This window comes from Ogataea polymorpha (assembly GCF_001664045.1).
Source record: "Ogataea polymorpha strain NCYC 495 leu1.1 chromosome Unknown OGAPOscaffold_5, whole genome shotgun sequence".
Classification (NCBI taxonomy): domain Eukaryota; kingdom Fungi; phylum Ascomycota; class Pichiomycetes; order Pichiales; family Pichiaceae; genus Ogataea; species Ogataea polymorpha.
In genome coordinates, this window is record NW_017264702.1 from 866,929 (window position 1) to 886,576 (window position 19,648).

General features: G+C 42.3%; 10 protein-coding genes across 10 annotated transcripts; 4 read left to right on the top strand and 6 right to left on the bottom strand.

Moving 5' to 3' along the window:
• Positions 1-78: 78 nt before the first annotated feature.
• OGAPODRAFT_16923 (uncharacterized protein) lies at positions 79-1,560 on the bottom strand. The gene has a single exon (XM_018354760.1). The coding sequence runs from the start codon at positions 1,071-1,073 to the stop codon at positions 108-110; it is 966 nt and encodes a 321-aa protein (XP_018210074.1). The 5' UTR covers positions 1,074-1,560; the 3' UTR covers positions 79-107.
• Positions 1,561-1,623: 63 nt separating this feature from the next.
• Positions 1,624-2,454, top strand: OGAPODRAFT_94950 (uncharacterized protein; the record flags this gene model as incomplete). The annotated part of the gene is made up of 1 exon (XM_018357657.1): positions 1,624-2,454. The coding sequence occupies one exon, from the start codon at positions 1,624-1,626 to the stop codon at positions 2,452-2,454; it is 831 nt and encodes a 276-aa protein (XP_018210075.1).
• Positions 2,455-2,652: 198 nt separating this feature from the next.
• Positions 2,653-3,360, top strand: OGAPODRAFT_16924 (uncharacterized protein). Its single transcript, XM_018354761.1, has one exon. It carries the CDS (start codon positions 2,662-2,664, stop codon positions 3,295-3,297), a length of 636 nt encoding a protein of 211 aa, XP_018210076.1. The 5' UTR covers positions 2,653-2,661; the 3' UTR covers positions 3,298-3,360.
• A 25-nt stretch (positions 3,361-3,385) lies between these two features.
• OGAPODRAFT_77312 (uncharacterized protein) lies at positions 3,386-7,318 on the bottom strand. The gene has a single exon (XM_018356312.1). The coding sequence runs from the start codon at positions 7,264-7,266 to the stop codon at positions 3,406-3,408; it is 3,861 nt and encodes a 1,286-aa protein (XP_018210077.1). The 5' UTR covers positions 7,267-7,318; the 3' UTR covers positions 3,386-3,405.
• A 166-nt stretch (positions 7,319-7,484) lies between these two features.
• On the top strand, positions 7,485-10,579 carry OGAPODRAFT_94953 (uncharacterized protein). Its single transcript, XM_018357658.1, has one exon. It carries the CDS (start codon positions 7,526-7,528, stop codon positions 8,975-8,977), a length of 1,452 nt encoding a protein of 483 aa, XP_018210078.1. The 5' UTR covers positions 7,485-7,525; the 3' UTR covers positions 8,978-10,579.
• OGAPODRAFT_77314 (uncharacterized protein) lies at positions 7,485-12,747 on the bottom strand (the record flags this gene model as incomplete). Its single annotated transcript, XM_018356313.1, has 1 exon — positions 7,485-12,747. The coding sequence occupies one exon, from the start codon at positions 12,745-12,747 to the stop codon at positions 9,043-9,045; it is 3,705 nt and encodes a 1,234-aa protein (XP_018210079.1). The 3' UTR covers positions 7,485-9,042.
• Positions 12,748-13,147: 400 nt separating this feature from the next.
• Positions 13,148-14,323, bottom strand: OGAPODRAFT_9383 (uncharacterized protein; the record flags this gene model as incomplete). The annotated part of the gene is made up of 1 exon (XM_018357418.1): positions 13,148-14,323. The coding sequence occupies one exon, from the start codon at positions 14,321-14,323 to the stop codon at positions 13,148-13,150; it is 1,176 nt and encodes a 391-aa protein (XP_018210080.1).
• A 194-nt stretch (positions 14,324-14,517) lies between these two features.
• On the bottom strand, positions 14,518-16,168 carry OGAPODRAFT_94955 (uncharacterized protein). Its single transcript, XM_018357659.1, has one exon. The coding sequence runs from the start codon at positions 16,155-16,157 to the stop codon at positions 14,604-14,606; it is 1,554 nt and encodes a 517-aa protein (XP_018210081.1). The 5' UTR covers positions 16,158-16,168; the 3' UTR covers positions 14,518-14,603.
• Positions 16,169-16,420: 252 nt separating this feature from the next.
• Positions 16,421-19,633, top strand: OGAPODRAFT_94956 (uncharacterized protein). The gene has a single exon (XM_018357660.1). It carries the CDS (start codon positions 16,820-16,822, stop codon positions 18,299-18,301), a length of 1,482 nt encoding a protein of 493 aa, XP_018210083.1. The 5' UTR covers positions 16,421-16,819; the 3' UTR covers positions 18,302-19,633.
• On the bottom strand, positions 16,421-19,633 carry OGAPODRAFT_16930 (uncharacterized protein). Its single transcript, XM_018354762.1, has one exon. The coding sequence runs from the start codon at positions 19,498-19,500 to the stop codon at positions 18,349-18,351; it is 1,152 nt and encodes a 383-aa protein (XP_018210082.1). The 5' UTR covers positions 19,501-19,633; the 3' UTR covers positions 16,421-18,348.
• Positions 19,634-19,648: the final 15 nt, after the last annotated feature.

Genomic DNA, 19,648 nt, shown 5'->3' on the forward strand with positions numbered 1-19,648 from the left:
GTTAGAAATGTGCGCTCGAAACCTTATAATTAAATCTATCTATAGAATCTCTAGATCTAGCGCCCAAAATGGTGCCAGGGGTAAATTTTTTATCAATGCTAATTTAATCATGAGATCCCTAACTGCGCATAGTTTGTGTTTGAGTCGACATGCCACGTAACATGGCTTCGCAAAGGTTCTGCCAGGACATGGTATATCTTTTCACTACTGAACGGAAGCCCGATCAGTGCTTCCAACGCTGGTTCCGCGGAATCAATCTCGGTAATTAGGCCTTTTTCCACAGTCATCTGATATTGGAACTCGTCATCATCGACGATCAGCTTAAATTTCGGAGTTTTTCCAATGGTCCATTCCCATGTAGAGAGTTCGTGTTGTATTTCCAAAACCTCTTCAGGAAGATCATTAACCTCGTTGAGTTTGAGAATGTGGCTGTCTCCCTGGACAAGAAGGTTGTCGTACACCATGTCCTCAATCCCGTCGGTAGGATGCAATCTTTTGAACGCCTCTACAGCGCAAAATTGGAACAGTGTATCGCACATTCCCAAATTTTCCACCGGGCTAGGAATCGAGTTAGTGCTTCTGTCCTGGATAGAAGCTTTTCGCTTCTCGGTCAGCTTCAACAAAGCAGAAAGCCTCTTAAGATCCGACTTGAGGAGCATTGTTCCATGGTGCAGTGATTTACCTCTAGAAACCTGGTAGGCAGAGCCACTGACCTTCTTTAAGGTGTTGCTGCTGACAACGTCTCCCCGGTCATTTGTCGTGAGCGGAAATTTAGGTACATCGTAGCCAATATCGAGACCGACGAGCTGATTAATTTCATGGTTCAGTGCACTTGTAAACTCAACTCTGTTGAATGATTGTTTGCTACTCATGTAAGAGAAATTGAAATTTCCGAGATCATGAACCACAGTTCCTCCACCGCTGAACCTCCTCAGTATTGGGATTCCATGAATAGTGGCTTCTCTAAAGTTCACTTCTCTGAAAGGATTTTGATTTTTGCCGATGACCACGCAAGGAGAGTTCTTATACAAAACCAGTCTTCGTGACCTTGCATTACCCAAGGGATCTGGCATCTGGTCGTAAACGTATTTCTCTATGGCAAGATTGAGTCTTGGATTGTTGAACTCGCTGATTATAGTTAACGGACTTCTAATTGTTGCAATGTCTTGCAGTCTTGTATTATATTGACGGCTGTGAGTATCGGTACGCAAGAATAAGCTAAACCGCTTGAGTTTTTGCTCATAAAAAGATTGATCTGAACGGGTTATATTAAGTTTCTTCATGAAATCTTCTGTAGTCATGGTGACAGGTTCCTGCATCACAGATTCCGAACTCATAGACATATTTGTATCACTCGAGAATGAGTCACTGGGTGTCGTGAGGCCTGATGAAAGCACATCACTCTCATCCTTGATAATTGGGATGTCCGAAAAATCGAAAGGATCGCAATTGTTTCGTGCTGGATCTTCTGGTTCTAAGGGTGGCCCACCGGGGAAAAAGTCTAGGTTTTCATCAAAAGGAGTACGAGAGTATAACCTTCGACACCTGCTCAGGGGTCTCGATGCTAAGGTTCGTCCTATTCGGATCATAAACAAAAAATTAAAAAAAAAAGCTATTCTTTTCATGGACAGAAAGCACACTGTTGAGCATCTCCTTTTGTCTAGGTCCTCAAAATTCCACGATGACGGGGAGATATCAAAGCTCCTGGAGTCTCGATACTCTCTAACAGGAAGTCAAAAGAACTATTTGTCCTTGAAGGCCACTGAAGGGACACATGGAGCGAAGCATCACAAATCCATTATGACTGCAATTCAACTACCAGGGAGACAAAATAGATTCTCGCCAACGAAGACTAAGAATGAGTTCAAATCGTTCATTACAGACAATCTTAAGCTCCAAGATAGACTTACTCGCCAACTACGGTTGAAACTAAAGAAGGATCCTAATTTACTGAATAATCTGAATGACATCACGGAGCTCAGGATTTGCAAGAATCTGATCCGATATGAGGACTATATTGAACTGAATAAGCTCTGGAAAGGCTACATGTTAGAGATTTTGGGTACGACCAACCACATACCCACGATGGTGAGCAAGCTTTCGAGCAGCGAATTAATTGGATCAGAACTTGAAGTTATTCAAAGCCGTTGCATAAATAATACAGGCACGAAAGGAATTGTCCTTTGGGAATCCCAACACAACTTTGTGATGGTGGTACCACGACAGGCAAATTGGAAGAACGATATCAGTACGGTAAAGCCCGAGTTCACTTTGAAAGAGAGAATCGGCGGATTGAGAGTGATAAGCAAGCGAAATACGAAATTTAGGCTACAGCTCGAAGCTCAGGAGTCTTCGATCACATTTGATGTTATCGGAAATAGGTTGCTCATCAGAAGTACTGACCGTGCTACGCGAAGATTCAAGAATCATTCGGTGAAAGACATCGATGTGTAATGTATTATACATTATTGGAGTACAAATAAACCGTTCTCACCTAATTTTGAATCAGAAGAAGATTCGAGTTTTTTACCCGGAGCGGAGGCGATTAAAAGAAATTAGTAAATTTAATATTCAGACTAAAGTCAATAGCAATTTGTTTTGCATCTCAGCATAGTTGCCCGCAACGCAAGCATTATCTATCAAATCAAGCATAGCGTGAAAATGCAGAAACTAGTAGCCAACTCTCTTAGGCCTTCGGGCAGGATAGGAGCAAATTTGTTCAAAACGACCTCTTTTTACAGATATCAGTCATCTGCCTCAAACCCTAACCGTGAATCAAACAAGAAAAAAATCAGCGTTATTGAACAGCAAAAGCAGAAACAAGTGGAGGCCGGAGAGACTGTTAACAATGCGGAAGTACATGATCAAGGGAAAGTTGTCCCACAATCCAAGCAGAAGATCAGAAAGGGATTTAGCTCTTTAGCAAAAGTGCCTAGCACCGACGCCCTGAACCCTGAAGATGTCCTTTTAGACACCTTTTTTCAAGGTTACAAACCGCTCACCATACCTTTAAGACCGCCAACGAAAAAACGACAAACAATCCTCTATCTTGACATGGACGAAGGTTTCCAAATGCTTGGGAACGCTTTGGAAGATTTAGCATCTGCTACAAAGGAATCACCGGCTTTAAAGGATTACAATAAAGCTCGCTTCCAATTTTCTAACACGAGCTTCAGTGATAACGATAGTACTGATGAGCGTCGCCCGAATCTACGTGCTAGGTTGCCTGAGCTAAGTAATCGGAAAACTAGGGGCCGTATGAGGGTAAATAGAAGCCTGTACAAGAAGAAGAAATGAACCGAGCTCGTTTCTAATCCATTATGTATATAGATAACAACAACGGCAATTGCAAAGTCACTCTAATGAATCTGATAACAATTCGTAATACATATTATACAAATAAAATTATTTATGATTTCTGGCCACGCAGTAAGCATCCTGGACTTCAATAGCTTCGTAAATTCCTTCTAAGCGAGCCCATATTCTATATTCATGCTCCATAATATTATCCACCACTTCAGTTTCCACAATACGGTTTGGTTCGGCAAGATCGGTACGGATATATGTGAGCTTGAATGGCGGCGTTCCACTGAATCTGAATATAATCTCCACATTGTCACCCTCTTGAATGTCTTCCTCTATGGAATCACCCTGGGTTATTTCAACAGATGGCAGATCGTAAATCCTAGCTTTCAAGTCTGGCCTACTATTGCTCTTGTCGTCACTCGAAGTGAAGTTGACCACACAATTCTTTGATGATGAGTCTGACAGCGCGAGAATCGACAAATCACCTTCACTTGAAGCTCTTCGCTTGAAATAATTGGAATTCACCTTCACTTTCTGTCTTTTTCCGTTGAAGTCGTAGTAGACAGTAAATGGAGGAAGACCCGTTAGCATGTAATTGATGTGATCGCCCACACAATAAGATGATATTTCTTCAGACCTTTTTAGACTTTGTTCCTCAGGATGTATGACGTCGTCTGTCAAATGCCGGATTTTAGGAACATCGTAGACTTGGATGCTGACAGACTCCTTGTCAAAGTCGTTGCTAAAGCAGCCATTTGAGTCTGTCACCTCAAGGATGGAAACCTGGTAAGCTCCGATTCTCAAGTGCTCGTAGAGATTCAGAAGGTCAATTTTTTCGGTTTCTATCTTGTTGAGCTTGAGAGTTTTCAATCCATCCTGCTCGTTATAAATTCCAAGTTTCACATCAAATGGTGGTCGTCCTGTTAGACGGATTGGAATTTCTTCGAGGAGTTCCAAGTTACCTAGAGACGAAACACACGTTTGATAAACTTTTTTGTTCTCGACAAAACGGGCTGTAGGCAATGAAGAGATACTCTGTTTAACTTGGATCTCCTCAAAACGATAATCGCCAGACCTCACAAGACTGTCCAATATATCGTTCGTGTATATCGAATCATATACAGCTTTGATGGCATACTCATAATCGCCACTTTCGCTGGTCTTCAGTTGGATGGAGAAATACTTGTTGGATATTTGTTCCGTCTTCTGCTCCATGGTTCCACTTGGATGTTTGATAGAATATTCAATGATGAATGGTGCCTCGCCGATCGCCTGGAGCTCTATGGATACAGGGGATAGCTGGCAAAGAGTCGATTTTCGATAGCTGTTCTTCGACAGCAGAGTCAAATCATCTGTCTCAACTATTTTTAACTTTGGTTTAGGAAGATACGTGGCGTGAACTTGATGGCTCTCCGTCACCACGCCAGGGCACTGGTCAACGGAATATTGCAAGAGCTCGTAAATACCCTCCTTTTTAATAGGAAAGCCATCAGCTGGATTGAAGTCGTAGAGTACTTCTTCCTGCTTAATGGAACCATCCAGAGACGTGAAACGGTACTTCAGATTGGTCTTTTGACTGAAGTCAGCCTTCAAAGGCACTAGCAGAGTTTTACCCTGCACAAATTTGTATGATTCTGACTGAGAGAAACTCAACTGGGGCGAGCTTTTGCGGACGTTGATATGGACTTCTTGACCTTTGAACTCCATACCACAATTTGATGCATCTGTAACATTTCTTAGCAGCAGCTTGTACTCTCCCCCAAGATGCAAGCGGCCGGTCTCAATTTTGAATTGATGATCATAAATGTCAGAAATCTCAAATTTTTCGACTCTATAATCTGGATAAATGAGATCGTAAGCAATTTGATATGGGGGTTTTCCATCCAAGTGTAGGTCAATAGATGCCTTCTCGGCATGGCAGACATTTAATCTAGTAACCTTGTTGTTTTCAGAAAAGTAAGCTCTGGGTCTCTGCTCAAAGTAAGTGACGTAGCGATGTTCCTGATGAGTAAAGGTGACCTTTCGTTTGTAATATGCATCACTAAGAGCCACGAATTCGATCGCATAGCTGCCTTCTGTAGGCGGTTTGTAATCGAATTCAAAAGTCGACGTCTCCGAACGTAGTACTTTGGCATCCTTGGTTGACAGAACTCGTTTCTCATTCTTTGGATCTAGTCTAGAAACTTTGTATGCTACCTCAAACGGACCTGTGCCAATAAAATCAAATGCGAACTTAAATCCAGTGGTTCCAACACAGTTATCCACTATGGGCGTTGCGGAAACATGCATACGAGGAAGATTGGCTTGCACCACATTGATAGTTGATGTGCCTATTTTGCAGGAACAGAATTTGGAAGTGACCGATTCAAGTACATAAGTTCCAGGCTCTTTAGCGAGGAATTTTGCAGGCTTCTTGAAATCAAACACGTGGGTCGTGGTCCTAGATTTTCCTAGATCACCATCTGCAGGGATAAATTTGATGTCAGCAACATATGGGCCTTCTGCTGATGGGTTCATAACATGGCTGGCCTTCAGCTCTAAATACTTCTCTTCTCCGATCAAAATTGGGGTGTTTGGTCTAGATTCAACAAAATTGATCAATGGCAAAGGATGCGACTTCACTCTGTAGAAATGATAGACATCACTTGGCTTTGGCGAGTATTCAACAACGTTTCCGAAACCGTCAATAACCTTGCCAATGGTGTATATAAAGTCACCTGCTTTTTCAATTTTCCGACTAGCCAATGGAACAGTTATAACATGAGACTTTGCCCAAGATAAGTCTTTCAGATCATTCGATTGTAAGTCTAGGGATTTCATATTACTTATTCCGGTGTAATAATCCTTGGACAATAAAGGAGAGTGAAAGCCTTTATCTTCAGGAACGATGATTGAGTTTGGAAGATGAGATAATTCCCCATTAACCTCCTCCTCGTACACTAATGTCAAAGGAGGAACTCCAGTGACCACTATCGATAGCTGATCAAGTTCATCATCGACACACACATTTTTAAGCTGCTCCAGATCTTCGAAACGGGCATTCGGACACCTTGGAATTACCAGGTCAGACCTATAACTGCGAATGTTTTTATGTTTCACATCCTGTGCCTGTCGAACCATATAATATCCTGGCTTATCAAATTCCAATTCCAAGTAGGAGACTCGTTCATCAATATAGTTGATATCCCAGCCCTGAACATGTGAATAATCTGCGGACAAAAATTTCTTCAGCTCTTTTCTCGTGTAGTTCAGTGTATATTTGTTGTTATCAAAGTCTGTATGGACAATCTGTAAAAAGTCCAATTCACGTAAAAAGTCCAATTCACTCGAGGAATTATATTTGACAGGCACTTTCACTTTACTATGATGCGAGTGCTGCAAACAGAAATTTTGGTTGAAAGGGTTGAGCTTGATGGAGGAATCTGGCAAAAATCTAATCATTTTTTTGCCTTTGAAGTGAGAAGACGGGTCAAAAAGGTCCTGAGGGCTAACAAGCCCCTCAGCAATCGCTAACTCTTTTTCTGGGTGGAGCTTATGAATAAGTCCAGTGAAAAGAGGAAGGAAAGAAAAGTTCAGATTGGTTGTCAGCAGAATTGTGATAGTATAAAGAACCAGAATCAGAAGCACTGATGCATATGGTTTCAATGCCAATTTGGGGATTCTCAAAACGGAGTTCGCCCACACAACCAAACCATCCAAAAACATGTACTTGAAAATAAAATTCCATTCCGGAGGAAGGAGGTTCACCGACAGCGAGCTATGTAAAGCCTCTCTCAGGAATTCATTCTTGATCAGGTAAAGATCGTATATTTTCCATCCCTGAATGAGAAAAAACAAAGACACAATCGAGAGACGTTGCGAAGTGACGTCTAGCACAGTCTCGGGTATCAAAGGTTTGATGTGAGACCCCGAGCTCAGTAGTGGAGACTTCGATTCTTCTGTTTTTGGTTTTTCGTTCATGTTGTATCGCAGCTATAAGTGCATTGATGATATTGAACTGCGAGCACCCTGAGAAGCCTTATAATCCAAATCTGATCTTTGTTTTTTTTACCCTTCAAAAGTAAATTTTCAGCAGACGCAATGGACATCGCGTCGATCGACGTTTAGATGAGCACCTTTAATTTCTGCCTTCTTCATATATTTCCGCACCACAGGTCTACCTGGCCCACTTTGTCGCACTATTTAAGAACCGAGCGTATCACTCAATTGCATATCTACAATGGTAGACTGGAGAAAACTCATCAGCTTCATTGGGCCTGGTCTACTGATTACATGTGCATACATAGATCCTGGAAATTACAGTACTTCAACCAACGCCGGAGCTCAGTTCGGCTATATTCACCTGTTCATTATCTTTCTGTCCAACATTTTTGCCATTATCCTTCAATGTCTGTGTATCAAGCTGGGTACGGTGACAGGACTTGATTTAGCACAGAACTGCCGCAAACATCTCCCACGCTGGCTCAATATAACGGTTTATGTTCTGGCTGAGCTAGCAATTATATTCACAGATTTAGCTGAAATTGTGGGCACCGCTATTGCGCTGTACATTTTGTTTGGGATTGAGCTGAAAGTCGGCGTGCTCCTGACCATCTTTGATGTTCTGGTGATATTATTAGCGTACAATCCGGACGGCTCTCTCAAGGAAATCCGCAAATTTGAGTTCTTTGTGTCCTTTTTGGTCCTCGCAGCATTTGCGTGCTTCATAGTTCTAATGAACAAGGTGGAAATCCCAAACAAACGCGAACTACTCGAAGGATTTCTTCCGTCGAAACAGCTTTTCACTTCTAAGGAGTCAATATACCTGGCACTGGGAATAATTGGTGCTACCGTGATGCCGCACTCCTTGTACCTTGGGTCAAGTCTCGTGAAGCCAAGACTCAGAGAGTTTGACACCTCAAATCAAAAAGATGCAGGCCCCTTGCAGGTGCAAAGCGTTGTACAGGACGCCAATGAAGACACCTATAGACCGTCGCTTGCAGCTATAGATTACTGCTTAAATTATTCTTACGCCGAGTTGGTCTGTTCTCTGTGCATCGTGGCCGTCTTCATCAATTCTGCAATACTAATCGTCTCGGCGGCAGCTCTTTTTAATAAACCCGAGGCCATGGATGCTGACTTAATTAGCATTTATGAGCTGCTGAGCCATTACGTTTCAAAAACAGCAGGACTTATTTTTGCAATTGCCATGCTCTTCTCCTCCATTGCGGCAGGGATCATCTGCACCATGTCGGGTGCACTTGTTGCAGAAGGATGTCTTGAATGGAAGCTCAACCCATTTTATAGGAGAATTGTTACGAGGTCAATTGCAATCGTGCCCTGTATGGCAATGGCCTTATTCATGGGCAGAGAAGGCATTGCAACCATACTCAATCTGTCGCAGGTTATATTGTCCCTGATCCTACCCTTTGTATCAGCTCCCTTGTTGTACTTCACCAGCAACAAGAATATCATGAAGGTGAAGGTGCAAGTGCAGCAGCCACAAGATCTAGAGAACGATACGCCAACTGAAACTTCTCTATTGATACCTGCACGCAAGGGTGAAGCCTTCAAGGACTTCTCGAATTCGGCTATAACAAACGTACTGGCATTTCTCACCTGGGGAACGATAGGCTTTTTGAACATTTACTTGATCGTTCAATATTTCAGAGGAGAGGATATACATTTCTAGTGCTTCAGTATGGTACATTGTATATTAAGACAACTCCTAAACGAAACATATATGGTTGCATAATGCTAAGCAGCTGGCTGGACGTCAGGGATCTCCTCGGTGGTTTTGGCGATTTCTGGGTTACCTACCTTGGTCTCAGCGTTCTCAGTTGTGCTTGTTTGCGGATCTGCTATGGTGATTTGTGGCTGTTGCTCCCTTAAATCTTGAGCTTCCAGGAAAAATGCGTTGTTGATAAGCTTACGCTTTACCTGTGTAATTCTTCCGTTCGGAGGAACCTTCGGACGATGGTTGCGCTGTTTCAATGGCAAGTCATCGTCCTCCAAAATCACCAAATCCTCAGGATCCTCAATTTCCACGAAAGTGGATGACGACTCGCCTCCATTTGGAGCAGAACCGCTTTCTGGGGCTTTCGGGGTGCCATTGGAAGCAGCAGGCAAACCCTCTGGATCAGTAAATCCCAATGATTGTCTGTGTTTCTTCAGCTGTTTAGCATAGGCTGCTCTTGACTTGGACAACAGGTCCTCGTAGAAAGGTCTTAAAAGACCAATTTGCGACGCCAAGTCCCGCTTGCGCAACTTGGGGAATTGGACCTCCTGGAAATCTTCGTACTTAGCTTTTTTCGATTTAGAGTCGAGATGGCTGAGTTGGTTCGACAGCTTGGAGTGAAGCAAATGGAGAGGAATGGTGGATGTAAGTAGATTAAACTCTTTATCAAGTCCGAGCTCCTTGAAGCCGAAGAAGTCTTCCCCAATCTCGTTGGAGAAATCACCATTAAGAAATTGTTCCGAATCGTCGGTAAACTGGTTTTCGGTTATCTCTTGGATTCCTGGTCGCAGTAAGTCTCTGAGGAACCCTTCAAGCTTGTATTTGAGGTCAGTCAGTTTCTTATTCTGCTTGGTCAAATGCTCCTTGTAATGAGAATACAAGACGTCAGGCTTTTCGATACCATTTTCCTGAAGTGAAATGAGAAGAATATCTTTCAAACTCATCGGCCTCTTGCTTTTCAAGGGAAGTTTGTTGATGGAGTTGGATTCCATGTTCATTTTGAGCGACTTGACGAGATTACCAAAATACTGCTCCGCGAGTTGAGTGACTGTTGTCACGCAAGTAGGGTTTGTGGTCTCAAAACCGTTGGCCATGAGAATGGTGCTCACAGACCGCTCGAGCGCGGCGTAAGCAACCTGGGGCACAAGCTGGTCTCTCGTAGGCAACTTCGACAGTGGGTCAATGTCTTCAGGTTTAATTCGCTCTATATCAGGAGCATGGTACTGAGACTGGTGTATGAATTGCGATGTTTGCATCTGCCGAACAATGTTGATCTTAAAACACACTTTTCTGATATCCTGCATCAAAGCAATGTTTTTGTAGATCACTGAGTTGCTGCCCTTCATCTTGATGGAAAACGGCGACTCTGGGAGCTGATCCAACGACTTGCCTTGTTTCATCATATCTGAAAAAATATCGTTCTCTATAGCATCATAGTCAGGCCCTTTATACTTCAAAGATGGAATACCTCCGCAAATGTCGTACTCAATCAGATAGGGATCATCATTTTCGTCAAAACACTGCCGATTTCTGTGGAGTACAACTTTGGAGGAGTCGTCAAGATAGTTGCTGAAGTTGGATATTTGAAGGGGGTCTCTTAGTAAAGCTTCTTCGTTCGGTTGGATTTTTCCACCCTTGAACAAATTGGATCTCTGCTGGCATAATTTATACCGCGTGTTGGAAGTAAGAGTTCTCCAGGTGGACATTTCCAGGTCTTCGTTATCGTCGTCCTCGTTTCTGTCATTCTGTTGCTCCTGTGCCTGTCTGTCTTCCATCATAGCTGTTGCATCATCTTCGTTATCATCTTCTTCGGGATTCGCTGTTCCTTCCCTGTCTCCTGTCTTTTCTTCACTTGCTGCAGAAACAGGTGGTGTCGAAGCATTTGATGGCTCGATTGACGGATTACTGGCACCCTGAGGCTGGCTAAATTCGTTTTCGTTCTGCTCTGCCGTTTGGTCAGCAGCCGAGGTATTTGCGTCTTTCTTCCCAGTGCTATCACCAATAGGCGAGTCGGAAGCCGTAGGGGGTTCGGTATGGTCAGCCTCTTGTAATCCTTTTCTGCTTTTCTTAGCCTTTTTTGCGCTCGTGGATGATCCGCCAACACCTCTGCTTGAAATGAAACCGGGTTTCTCCTGTGCGTCCTCGGCTTCATTTTGTTGTGCAGCTGCAGCTGCCTCTTTTTCCACCTCCGCTCGGTCTCTGATCACAATGTCGGGAATGAGTGGTATCAGAGACAGCGTCTTTTTTTGCATGGCAATAGCATCTGCCCTTAGAAAGTGGTTGGGATCTGAATTGTAAGTCAGACAGTTCTTCCAGATCAGCATCAAATCGTCAACAAATTCGGCTTTGCTGTTGTACTGAAAATTCTTCAGTTTTTTCATCACAGTGTTCAAGTCCATAGGCTTCTTGATAATTTGGTAGTAATTTGGTGCCTCTCTTTTAGACACTCGGTTTAAGAATGCAATAGAGTGCTCCGTATAGCCCCTCAGTTCCAAAACAACTTTTTCACAGGCCTCGTAAAGCTCTTCCTGGCCTATCCGGTTGTAGCTCGCCCATTTTGAGCGATTCTTCCGCACGTCCATGATCAAATTTTTGAGTTCCAAATCTGTGAGATTCAATTTATCGCGATTCTCTTCAATCCGTGCAAGAAGGTTTTTGAGCGATAGATTGGCAGCGCCGCCAAGCCCCATCAACTTGTTCACGTGTTGAGAGTCCTCGTTGTCGTTTCCCCCATTTTCGTTATCACTGCTACCATGATCTTTCGTGTCGTTAAGCTCAAGGGCTTTGTCGCTGCGCTCAAGCTTCCGTCGTTTCACAATGTTGGGGAGATCGTTCTCAAAGCTGTGGTACACCTTGTTGAAATTTTTGATAAGTTTAAGCTCGTTTTGTCTTTCAAAATTCGATTCAATAGCAGATGCTGTACCCAAAATTGGATGCACCATCGAACCAATAGCTTCGTCGGCCGAACTAATGGAATCGGCGATGGATGGGAATTCGGGCCGTGCAAGCAAGAGCTGCACGTTGACCACAAATTTGAGCTGGCCTTGTTCATTTTCTTCAAGCTCCCCTTCTTCCGGTACCTCACGATATCTACTCACCTTCAATGTTGCGTCTTTGTCAGTCGAATCGTTAACTTCGACAACGTCGCTCTCGGACCCATTTCGGCTGTCTTTCGGCTCTTGTTGCTTTTCATCGTCCTCATCGTCATCATCATAGTCGTCTTCTTCGTTCCTTGTAGCGTTATTTGATGAGGTTTGGGAAAATAGTGGTTTCTCCTCGGCATCCTCAAAGTTGTCCTCGTCGTCGCTCTCTTCCAAGATATCAAAGGCAGCAAACCTTGTATCTTGCATCTTTTCGTCGCCGAAATAGTAATCCACAGCCTTTTCGTATAGTAGATATCGTATTGTAGCGCAGAGATTCCTCGTAGACTTGGTTCCTTGTTTCAAATATATTTCCTCTGCCCCGGTGGAAGACATTTCCTCCACTTCTTTGTCTGCTAGGCTAGGTCCCTGCTCAAATTCTAGAAAAAGATTGTTGTTGATAAAAGCGTCCCATAGTTTGATCCGGGCTTTTGCATCCTTGAACCTGTGTAAGATCAGATCAAGCAGATTAAACTGCTGTGAAGTTAGATAGCAGTTGAAAACTCCATCTTTGAAAAAACGATCCGTGAGACCATAGAGCTTCTTCGTGTCGCTCGTTTGAAAAGCAGCAAGTTTAGAGTCCATAGTCAATCGATGAAAGAGACCTAAAAAAATATCAACGTTTTCGATGATAAAATTCGCTCGATTCCCAATTGAAGCTTTAGCGCTCAAACAATAACAACCCTAACTCAAGACTAGTTTGTCTGCGTATACCTATCAAAAATGAGAGGGTGTAAAAAAGCTTCAATTGGCTAATTAGGTTCGATGTACGCGATATACTAGCGTCGTTGATTAATTTTCAATTTTTGTAACCTTAAAACTATGAAAGTTTGCACAGCCCGGATACACATCTGGCACACGAATACTAAATCATTCACCTAGTTTGTCTAGGATGGGCACTTACTAAATTACAAATAGATATCATGGGTTATCAAACGTCTCGCCATATCCATGGACACTGTAGTACAATAACTTTCATCTTTGGTTAGGTAGATGGCCCACGATTGCCAGGGGGATAATCATTTTGCTGGGGAAACTGAGGAAACTGCATCAAACCAGGGGGAGGTGGGGGCCTAGGCAAGTTCCCCAAATTAACACGGGGGTCGTTGAAATTCACGAAATTCTGAGCACCCACTGGAAAGCTGAATTCTGGTGGGGGTGGCATCGACGGATGTTGGGGAGCCCCTGGAAAATTAGACAATGCAGGAAATTGTGGAGGGATCTGAGGGTTGGAACCTGTCACTCCAGAAATCATTCCTGGTAAAGGAGGCATTTTGCCTTCTTGAATGAGTTTCAATAACTCAGGCGGAGGCGGCGGCAGACCTGCTGGATTGAAATCAAGGGGCGCACCTGGAAATCTTTGACTCTGCTGGTGGCCTATCGGTAAACCAGGAGGCAGCATTGCTCCATAAGGTGGCACAGAAGGTGGGGCAGAGGTGTTATGGGGCCTCTCATATTGTGGAGCATAGGTTTGAGAAGAGTGTGGCGGTGCGAAATTTGATTGTGGAGCTTGACTAGGCAACTCCAAACTATTATTAGAATGAAATAATCGCTCAAACTTAGACGTTTCTGGTGTTCTTGCCTGTATAGTTGGCTGTGGCAAAGCTTGGGAGATGTCCTGTTTTGACTTTAGGTTGCTTTTGAGTAGGTTGTCAAAAAATTGCCGATTAAGATGGTCCTTTAGCTCTAGCTCCTTATCGAATTGGCTATCTTCTGCAGATGAGGACGCTATTTTCTCCTCCCTCAAGGCGTGATCTTCATCCGCTGGGTTTGTCTTCACGTTCTCGTCGTGTTTAAGCTTATCATAATAGCCATTTTTCATGTGATACTTTCTTTTTTCCCGTTCGAAGTCTTCATAAGTATGCGAGCCAATACTACTGTAGCCAACGAAAGTGCTATCCACTTGGAAATCTGTCTCATTCAGCCATTCCGGAACTTCTTCCTCAGAGTTTTCCTCAGTAAGAGGTTTATAGGGAGTTTTCTTTTTTACATTATTGTGACCTTTTTGGTTTCCCCGATTCAGTCCAACATTGAGTTTGGATATGAGTTTTGCATTGAACCTCCAAAATTCTTTGTCAGGAAGTGTAGTATCTCGAAAAATGACGCCTTTCGACTGAAAGCTCAGGAGCTCTTCAAGAGAGTAGGTGATCTTAGAACTCATTGAAAGACCTAATTTTAGTTATCTTTTCGCTTCTTTTCAGAGTCCTGTTAGATAGGCGTCAAAGGATTCTTGAAGTGGTTCTCAAAGTCAGATGCACTAGTTAAATAATTCACGCTGTAAGGGTACAAATAAATATGGTTTTAGTATCACAAATGTGTTGTACTTTATTTTTTCGCCCAGATTAATTAACATGAAAAGTCAACTATCTATATTAAACACATAGATTCAAATTTGGATCATTTGCACTCCATGATAAAAAGTTATTTACATGAGTTTCCCTTCATTCAACTTCTAGGCTAGCATACCAGTCTGTTGTAAACCAGTTTCTGTCCAACTTCCTGAGATTCGACTTAAGAGTAAAGACCCTCTTAGGAATCCCGCAATCGACAAGGAAATGTTTCAACTCCTCTTTTTGGAAGTAGCCGAATCGGTAAAGACTTAAAATGGAGCTCAAAGGTATTCCAACGGAGACCAAGTAGTTGCAGAGGATGTATGAGTCAAAGTCTGCTGTACCCGAAGAAGCATCTAATCCTGATGGGATGTCTAAAGACAATATGGAGACGCCGCATTTGTTACACCAATCAACTATCTGTTTTGAGCGATCTAGTTCTGGTTCAAGTAAATCACTCAAGTTCGTATCGTAACCCTGAAGCCCGTCTATTATCAGCTCCAATGGAGAATCTAGCTTTTCCAGTACAGAATTCAGTTCCCTGGTGTCGCTGACTCGCTTTGCTCCGATGTTCGTTAAAATCTCCAGATTCTCCTTCACTAGTGGAAGGATTTCATCTTCGGAATGCTCAAAATCGTGTAAAACATAAATCAATACTCTTATTCCGTGATTGAATAATTGTCTTCCAGCAGCAAGCGCTCGAGCCCCAGTTATATTATTGCCTGCAAGTATCAGCATCAAGGGTGGTAGATTATGGTTCATTTTTGATAACCTGAAGTCGCCCGTTATTTCTTTGATAATCAACTCTGCTAGACTTTTGCCTGTATCAGAGGTCAATTCACGATCCGTCAGCCCAAAATTGTCGGCACTGAGTTGAAGAACATCGGCCAGTTGTATCGGAGAGCATGTTGGGATAGGTTCTCTGTCCTTTGAAAACAATTTGATGCTTGACCCCAGAACTGGTGTGACACTTTTGCGCTGATGAACAATCTCTGAGTTGCCACTGTACGTTCTACTCTCATTTTCTCGGGAGCCAGAGATTGGGTTTGTCTGAGCTGAGGTGGAAACAATATTATCCCATTCGTCTTTTTGCTTTTTATCCAGTACCATCTCTGTATTGTCATAGTTCACTTTTTCGTTAGTTCTATTATGGCCGACAAGTCTATTGGCCGGATCCACTTTATCTAGCTTGGACAATTCTTTGAAAACAGATTGCTTATCGAATTTTCGGAGATTAGAAGCAAAATCAAAAACTTCCATTTCCTTCAACCTCCCTGGATTCTCGTGCTGCCAACCAATCTCGTTCGATTGGTAGTTATATGGCAAGTCAGGATCTTGAGAGACTTTCTGTTTTTCTTTTTTATTCTTCGGTTTTCCTGTCGAAGTCGGGGTTCCAGATCTGGTACCACCATTTTCATTCTCTTTGTCTTGCTTGTACTTCTTCTTTTCTTTCTTCTTTTTAGGAGGTAAAGCCAAAACCTTCAAGTCTTTTATGTCAGATCCTTTTATAAGCATGTCTTTATCCCGATGCTCAGATCCATTCGAGTAAGTTACATTAGATAACACCAAATCTTTGTCCTGAATGTCGGTTATCGTTCCATTCAGAATGGTAGCCGAAGGATCATTGAGTTCAATTTGAAGACTATATCCGCAAAATTGTGACATTTTTGCTAACCTCGAGCATAAGTCGGCGACAAATTTATTTGAGAAGCAGAACTGTTACGACTACATCCTTACACAGATACACAAATTTGATGAAGCTTGATGTTTTGAGATTAGGGCACAATATGAAAAAAGCATCAGTGGAGTCAATTATCGACGACATTGAACAGCTTTTAAGGATACCCTCTCGTATTGACAACTCAAGATCACCTCCTCAAGTCATTTTAGCGCTTTCCAATGATCCTATCATTCTCACCTGTGGCTGCCTGATCTCCGAAAAGCTAGAAGCAGAACTTATAAGTGAAGAATCCAGTTTCGGATGCCCCACTTGCGGAAATCCAGAATCAAAAAAACTAAAACAGTGTGCTCCGTTGAAGTCCGTTATTGATTATATTTTGCAGGTTAGGTCTGATACTGATTATGGGGTGCAGATCAAGGGAGACGTAAATGCTGATTCTGATGATAATAACAACGAATCCCATAAAACTCTTCTATCAGCATTTAATGAGGTTCTCAGTGAAATAGAGGAACCATTGATAAGGCATAGCTTTCAAGCAGTGGACGACCAACCAAAGACCATAAGTGATTTACCATCAACATCACAAACAAATCATGATTGGATCAAAAAACACTCTCATCTAGGGTTACAAGCTCAAGATACAGCTATGGTCACTACACATTCACATCAAACACAAAACAGTCGTCCACACGCTCAAAACTCTTACTCCTCAAAATCGCTCTCCGGTTTTGTAGGAGATAAGGAAGATCACACTAATGACAGCCTTAAGGATGTGAACAAAGAGTTCTTATATGCTAAGAATTTTCCTCTTTATCGCAAACTTTATCAACACCACACTCATCACTCTAATTTCCCATTTAAAACAAAGCTATTCATCAATACAGATTTCTCTCCACAGCTCGACAAATTGGTGCTCTTGAGCGAAAAAAAATGGGAGGTTTATCATTTATCAGTCAACCATCCAGAAAAGCCTCCCTTGTTACTATGTTGTGGAAACATAAATGGGGATTACGGAGAAACATTCAGTGCCCTAAAGAAAGTTAGTACTAACGAGATTATAATGAACTCCAACTTCGGTGAGAATGCTAAAGATTCCCTGGAATCCTTAGCCAATTGGGAGCACTTATTTTGCAAGATAACAAAAGACATCCTGATCATTTCGGGAACACGTGGGTTTGTTCGCTTTTTTGACCTACAATCTAAAGGAAGGCCGCTATATACGTACCAATGTCGGTTTCCTGTTAGATGCATAGATGTCTCTTCTGATGGAAAGTATGCTAGCTTGGGTGTAACAGGTAAAGACAAGTTTACTGGATTCGAGCAAGCATTCATTATTCTCCTAAAGCTTGAACTTCTGGAAATAAAGTCGCATATCTCTAGTTTCAACGAAGGTGAAAAATCATATGCAGCTGGACACCTGGATACCAACGTGGGATCATTATATCCCGCTACATCTGCGGGGCTAAGAACCTTACAAATTCAGTGTTTCCCTTTCACACTTCCATATAGGGATCCCGTGTCCATTTTGAAGTTTTCTCCAAATTGCAGATACTTGACTGTTGCGACCGCATTGGAATCCAGATTCATGATCATTAGTATCAAAGATCCCTCAAGACCAGTGATGGTGATGAAATCTCAAAGAAAACTGGATACTTCTCTGGAGAGTGAAGGAATAACCGATTTAAGCTTCTTCCCTGATAATAGACTGATGACATTAACTTCTGTCTCGTACAATTCAGTGCCAATAATCATTGATACTAATATTACATCTATATCTGGTCCTGAAGGTATTGCACATCCGAAACTTCTTGCAAAAGTTGAGGAGGTCGGAAACACGATTCATAAGTGTTGCGTGTCACCTCGAGGGGATTCAGTTGCATACCTTGATCGCTCTGGAGCTGTCTACGTTATGTCAACATCAAGAATTGATGACACTGACAGCAAAAGGTTGGTTGTAGTCACTGATGTCAGCAACTCATACCAAGTGAAAGAAGCGGCCTCTTTGAGATTCGATAAAGATGGATACAAGCTTTATGTCTTGGATCGAAAAGGCCTTCTCACAATTTCCGACTTCACAGCAGGTACTGTGGAGGATCCTTCTATTACCAGATGCAAAATAATTATCTGAGAAACGATATGCTGTTTCAGTCAAGTTTGAGTCTGAGCCTCGAGTTTTTAAGTATTGATGGTGTATGTTTTCTTCAAAGAGTTTGTATTCAAAAGGTCAAACACTTGATGATGAAACTTTCTGGAAGTGATTTTTTTGTTCCTGGTACCTGTGAACATACTGCGCAACTTTAGCATGTCGATGCCGCTGGATAACAACCTAGACTCCTCATCTTGATGAAAATTAACTTGAAGCTTTGTGATATTGATGTAATCAGGGTTCTTGTTAGGTAGGATATATGGTATACCGAAATAATTCTTGCGGTTCTCTTTATAAGTATATTCAAACAACAAGTTGTTGATGTCCAATGTAAAGTCCAAAAACAGCCGTCTTTTCTCCTTAGTGGATATGGGGAAAAAGTTAACGAATATCAGTTTGGAAGGGCATTCCGAAATGTTCACACCGTTAAATTTCTCGATTTCATTTCTTCTGATGTTACTTTCTTGTAAAGCTGATATCAATCCGTTTTGGAGAAGGGCATTGATCTTCAAGAACTGATTCTGAATCATTGCATTGAAATCGCGGGGCTCGATTTCAGCAAGCTTTGAGTACTTCGGATATTTGAAATAATCTGAGATAATCAAAGCGCCCTTGAAATGAAGAAAATATGATTCAGAGTCATCTCCTGTATGAGCAAGCTCAGGGGTCTCAAGAATAGAAGCCAGCCGCAATAAACTGGTTCTAATGGTCAAGGGAGAATCGAAATTCAAAAGCAGAGGCTTTATATCTGCATCGCGTTCACTCTCGATAGCTTTGACCTCTGCCTCATTTGTCACTGTAACATATACAATATAACCCCTTCTATTGAGATCGTTGACAAGCTTTTGAACAACTACGGAGGTAGGGGGTCCAACAATTAGAACTGCTTCAAATCGCCTTCCATTTGAGAGGAGCCGTGCCCTGCGCTGGGTTTTCGAATGTCTTAAGTACCGATAAGTCCCTATACCTCCTAACACAGTAGCAAGAAATACTGTTTTTAGATCTAGGCGTGAGAACTGGTTGATGGATGTACGAATCGCTGAGTGGTGAACTGGCGCAGGAGGTGGTGTAGTATCAATCCAGATGTTTCTAATATGATCATAAGACTTAGATATCAAGTTCTTCGACGTTTGAAAAACTATGTTGGAAATGTCAAAAACTGAATCCGCAAAGTCAGGCATCCTAGTTAATAAGGCACTGTCTTCAAAGGGGAAAAATACTGTAATATCATTTTTTGCAAATTCCTTTCGCTAAAATACTTCATAATACGACTCAAACTATATGAACGTTGAGATCCCTACGGTTTTCAATATCTATCTTGCATCAGAT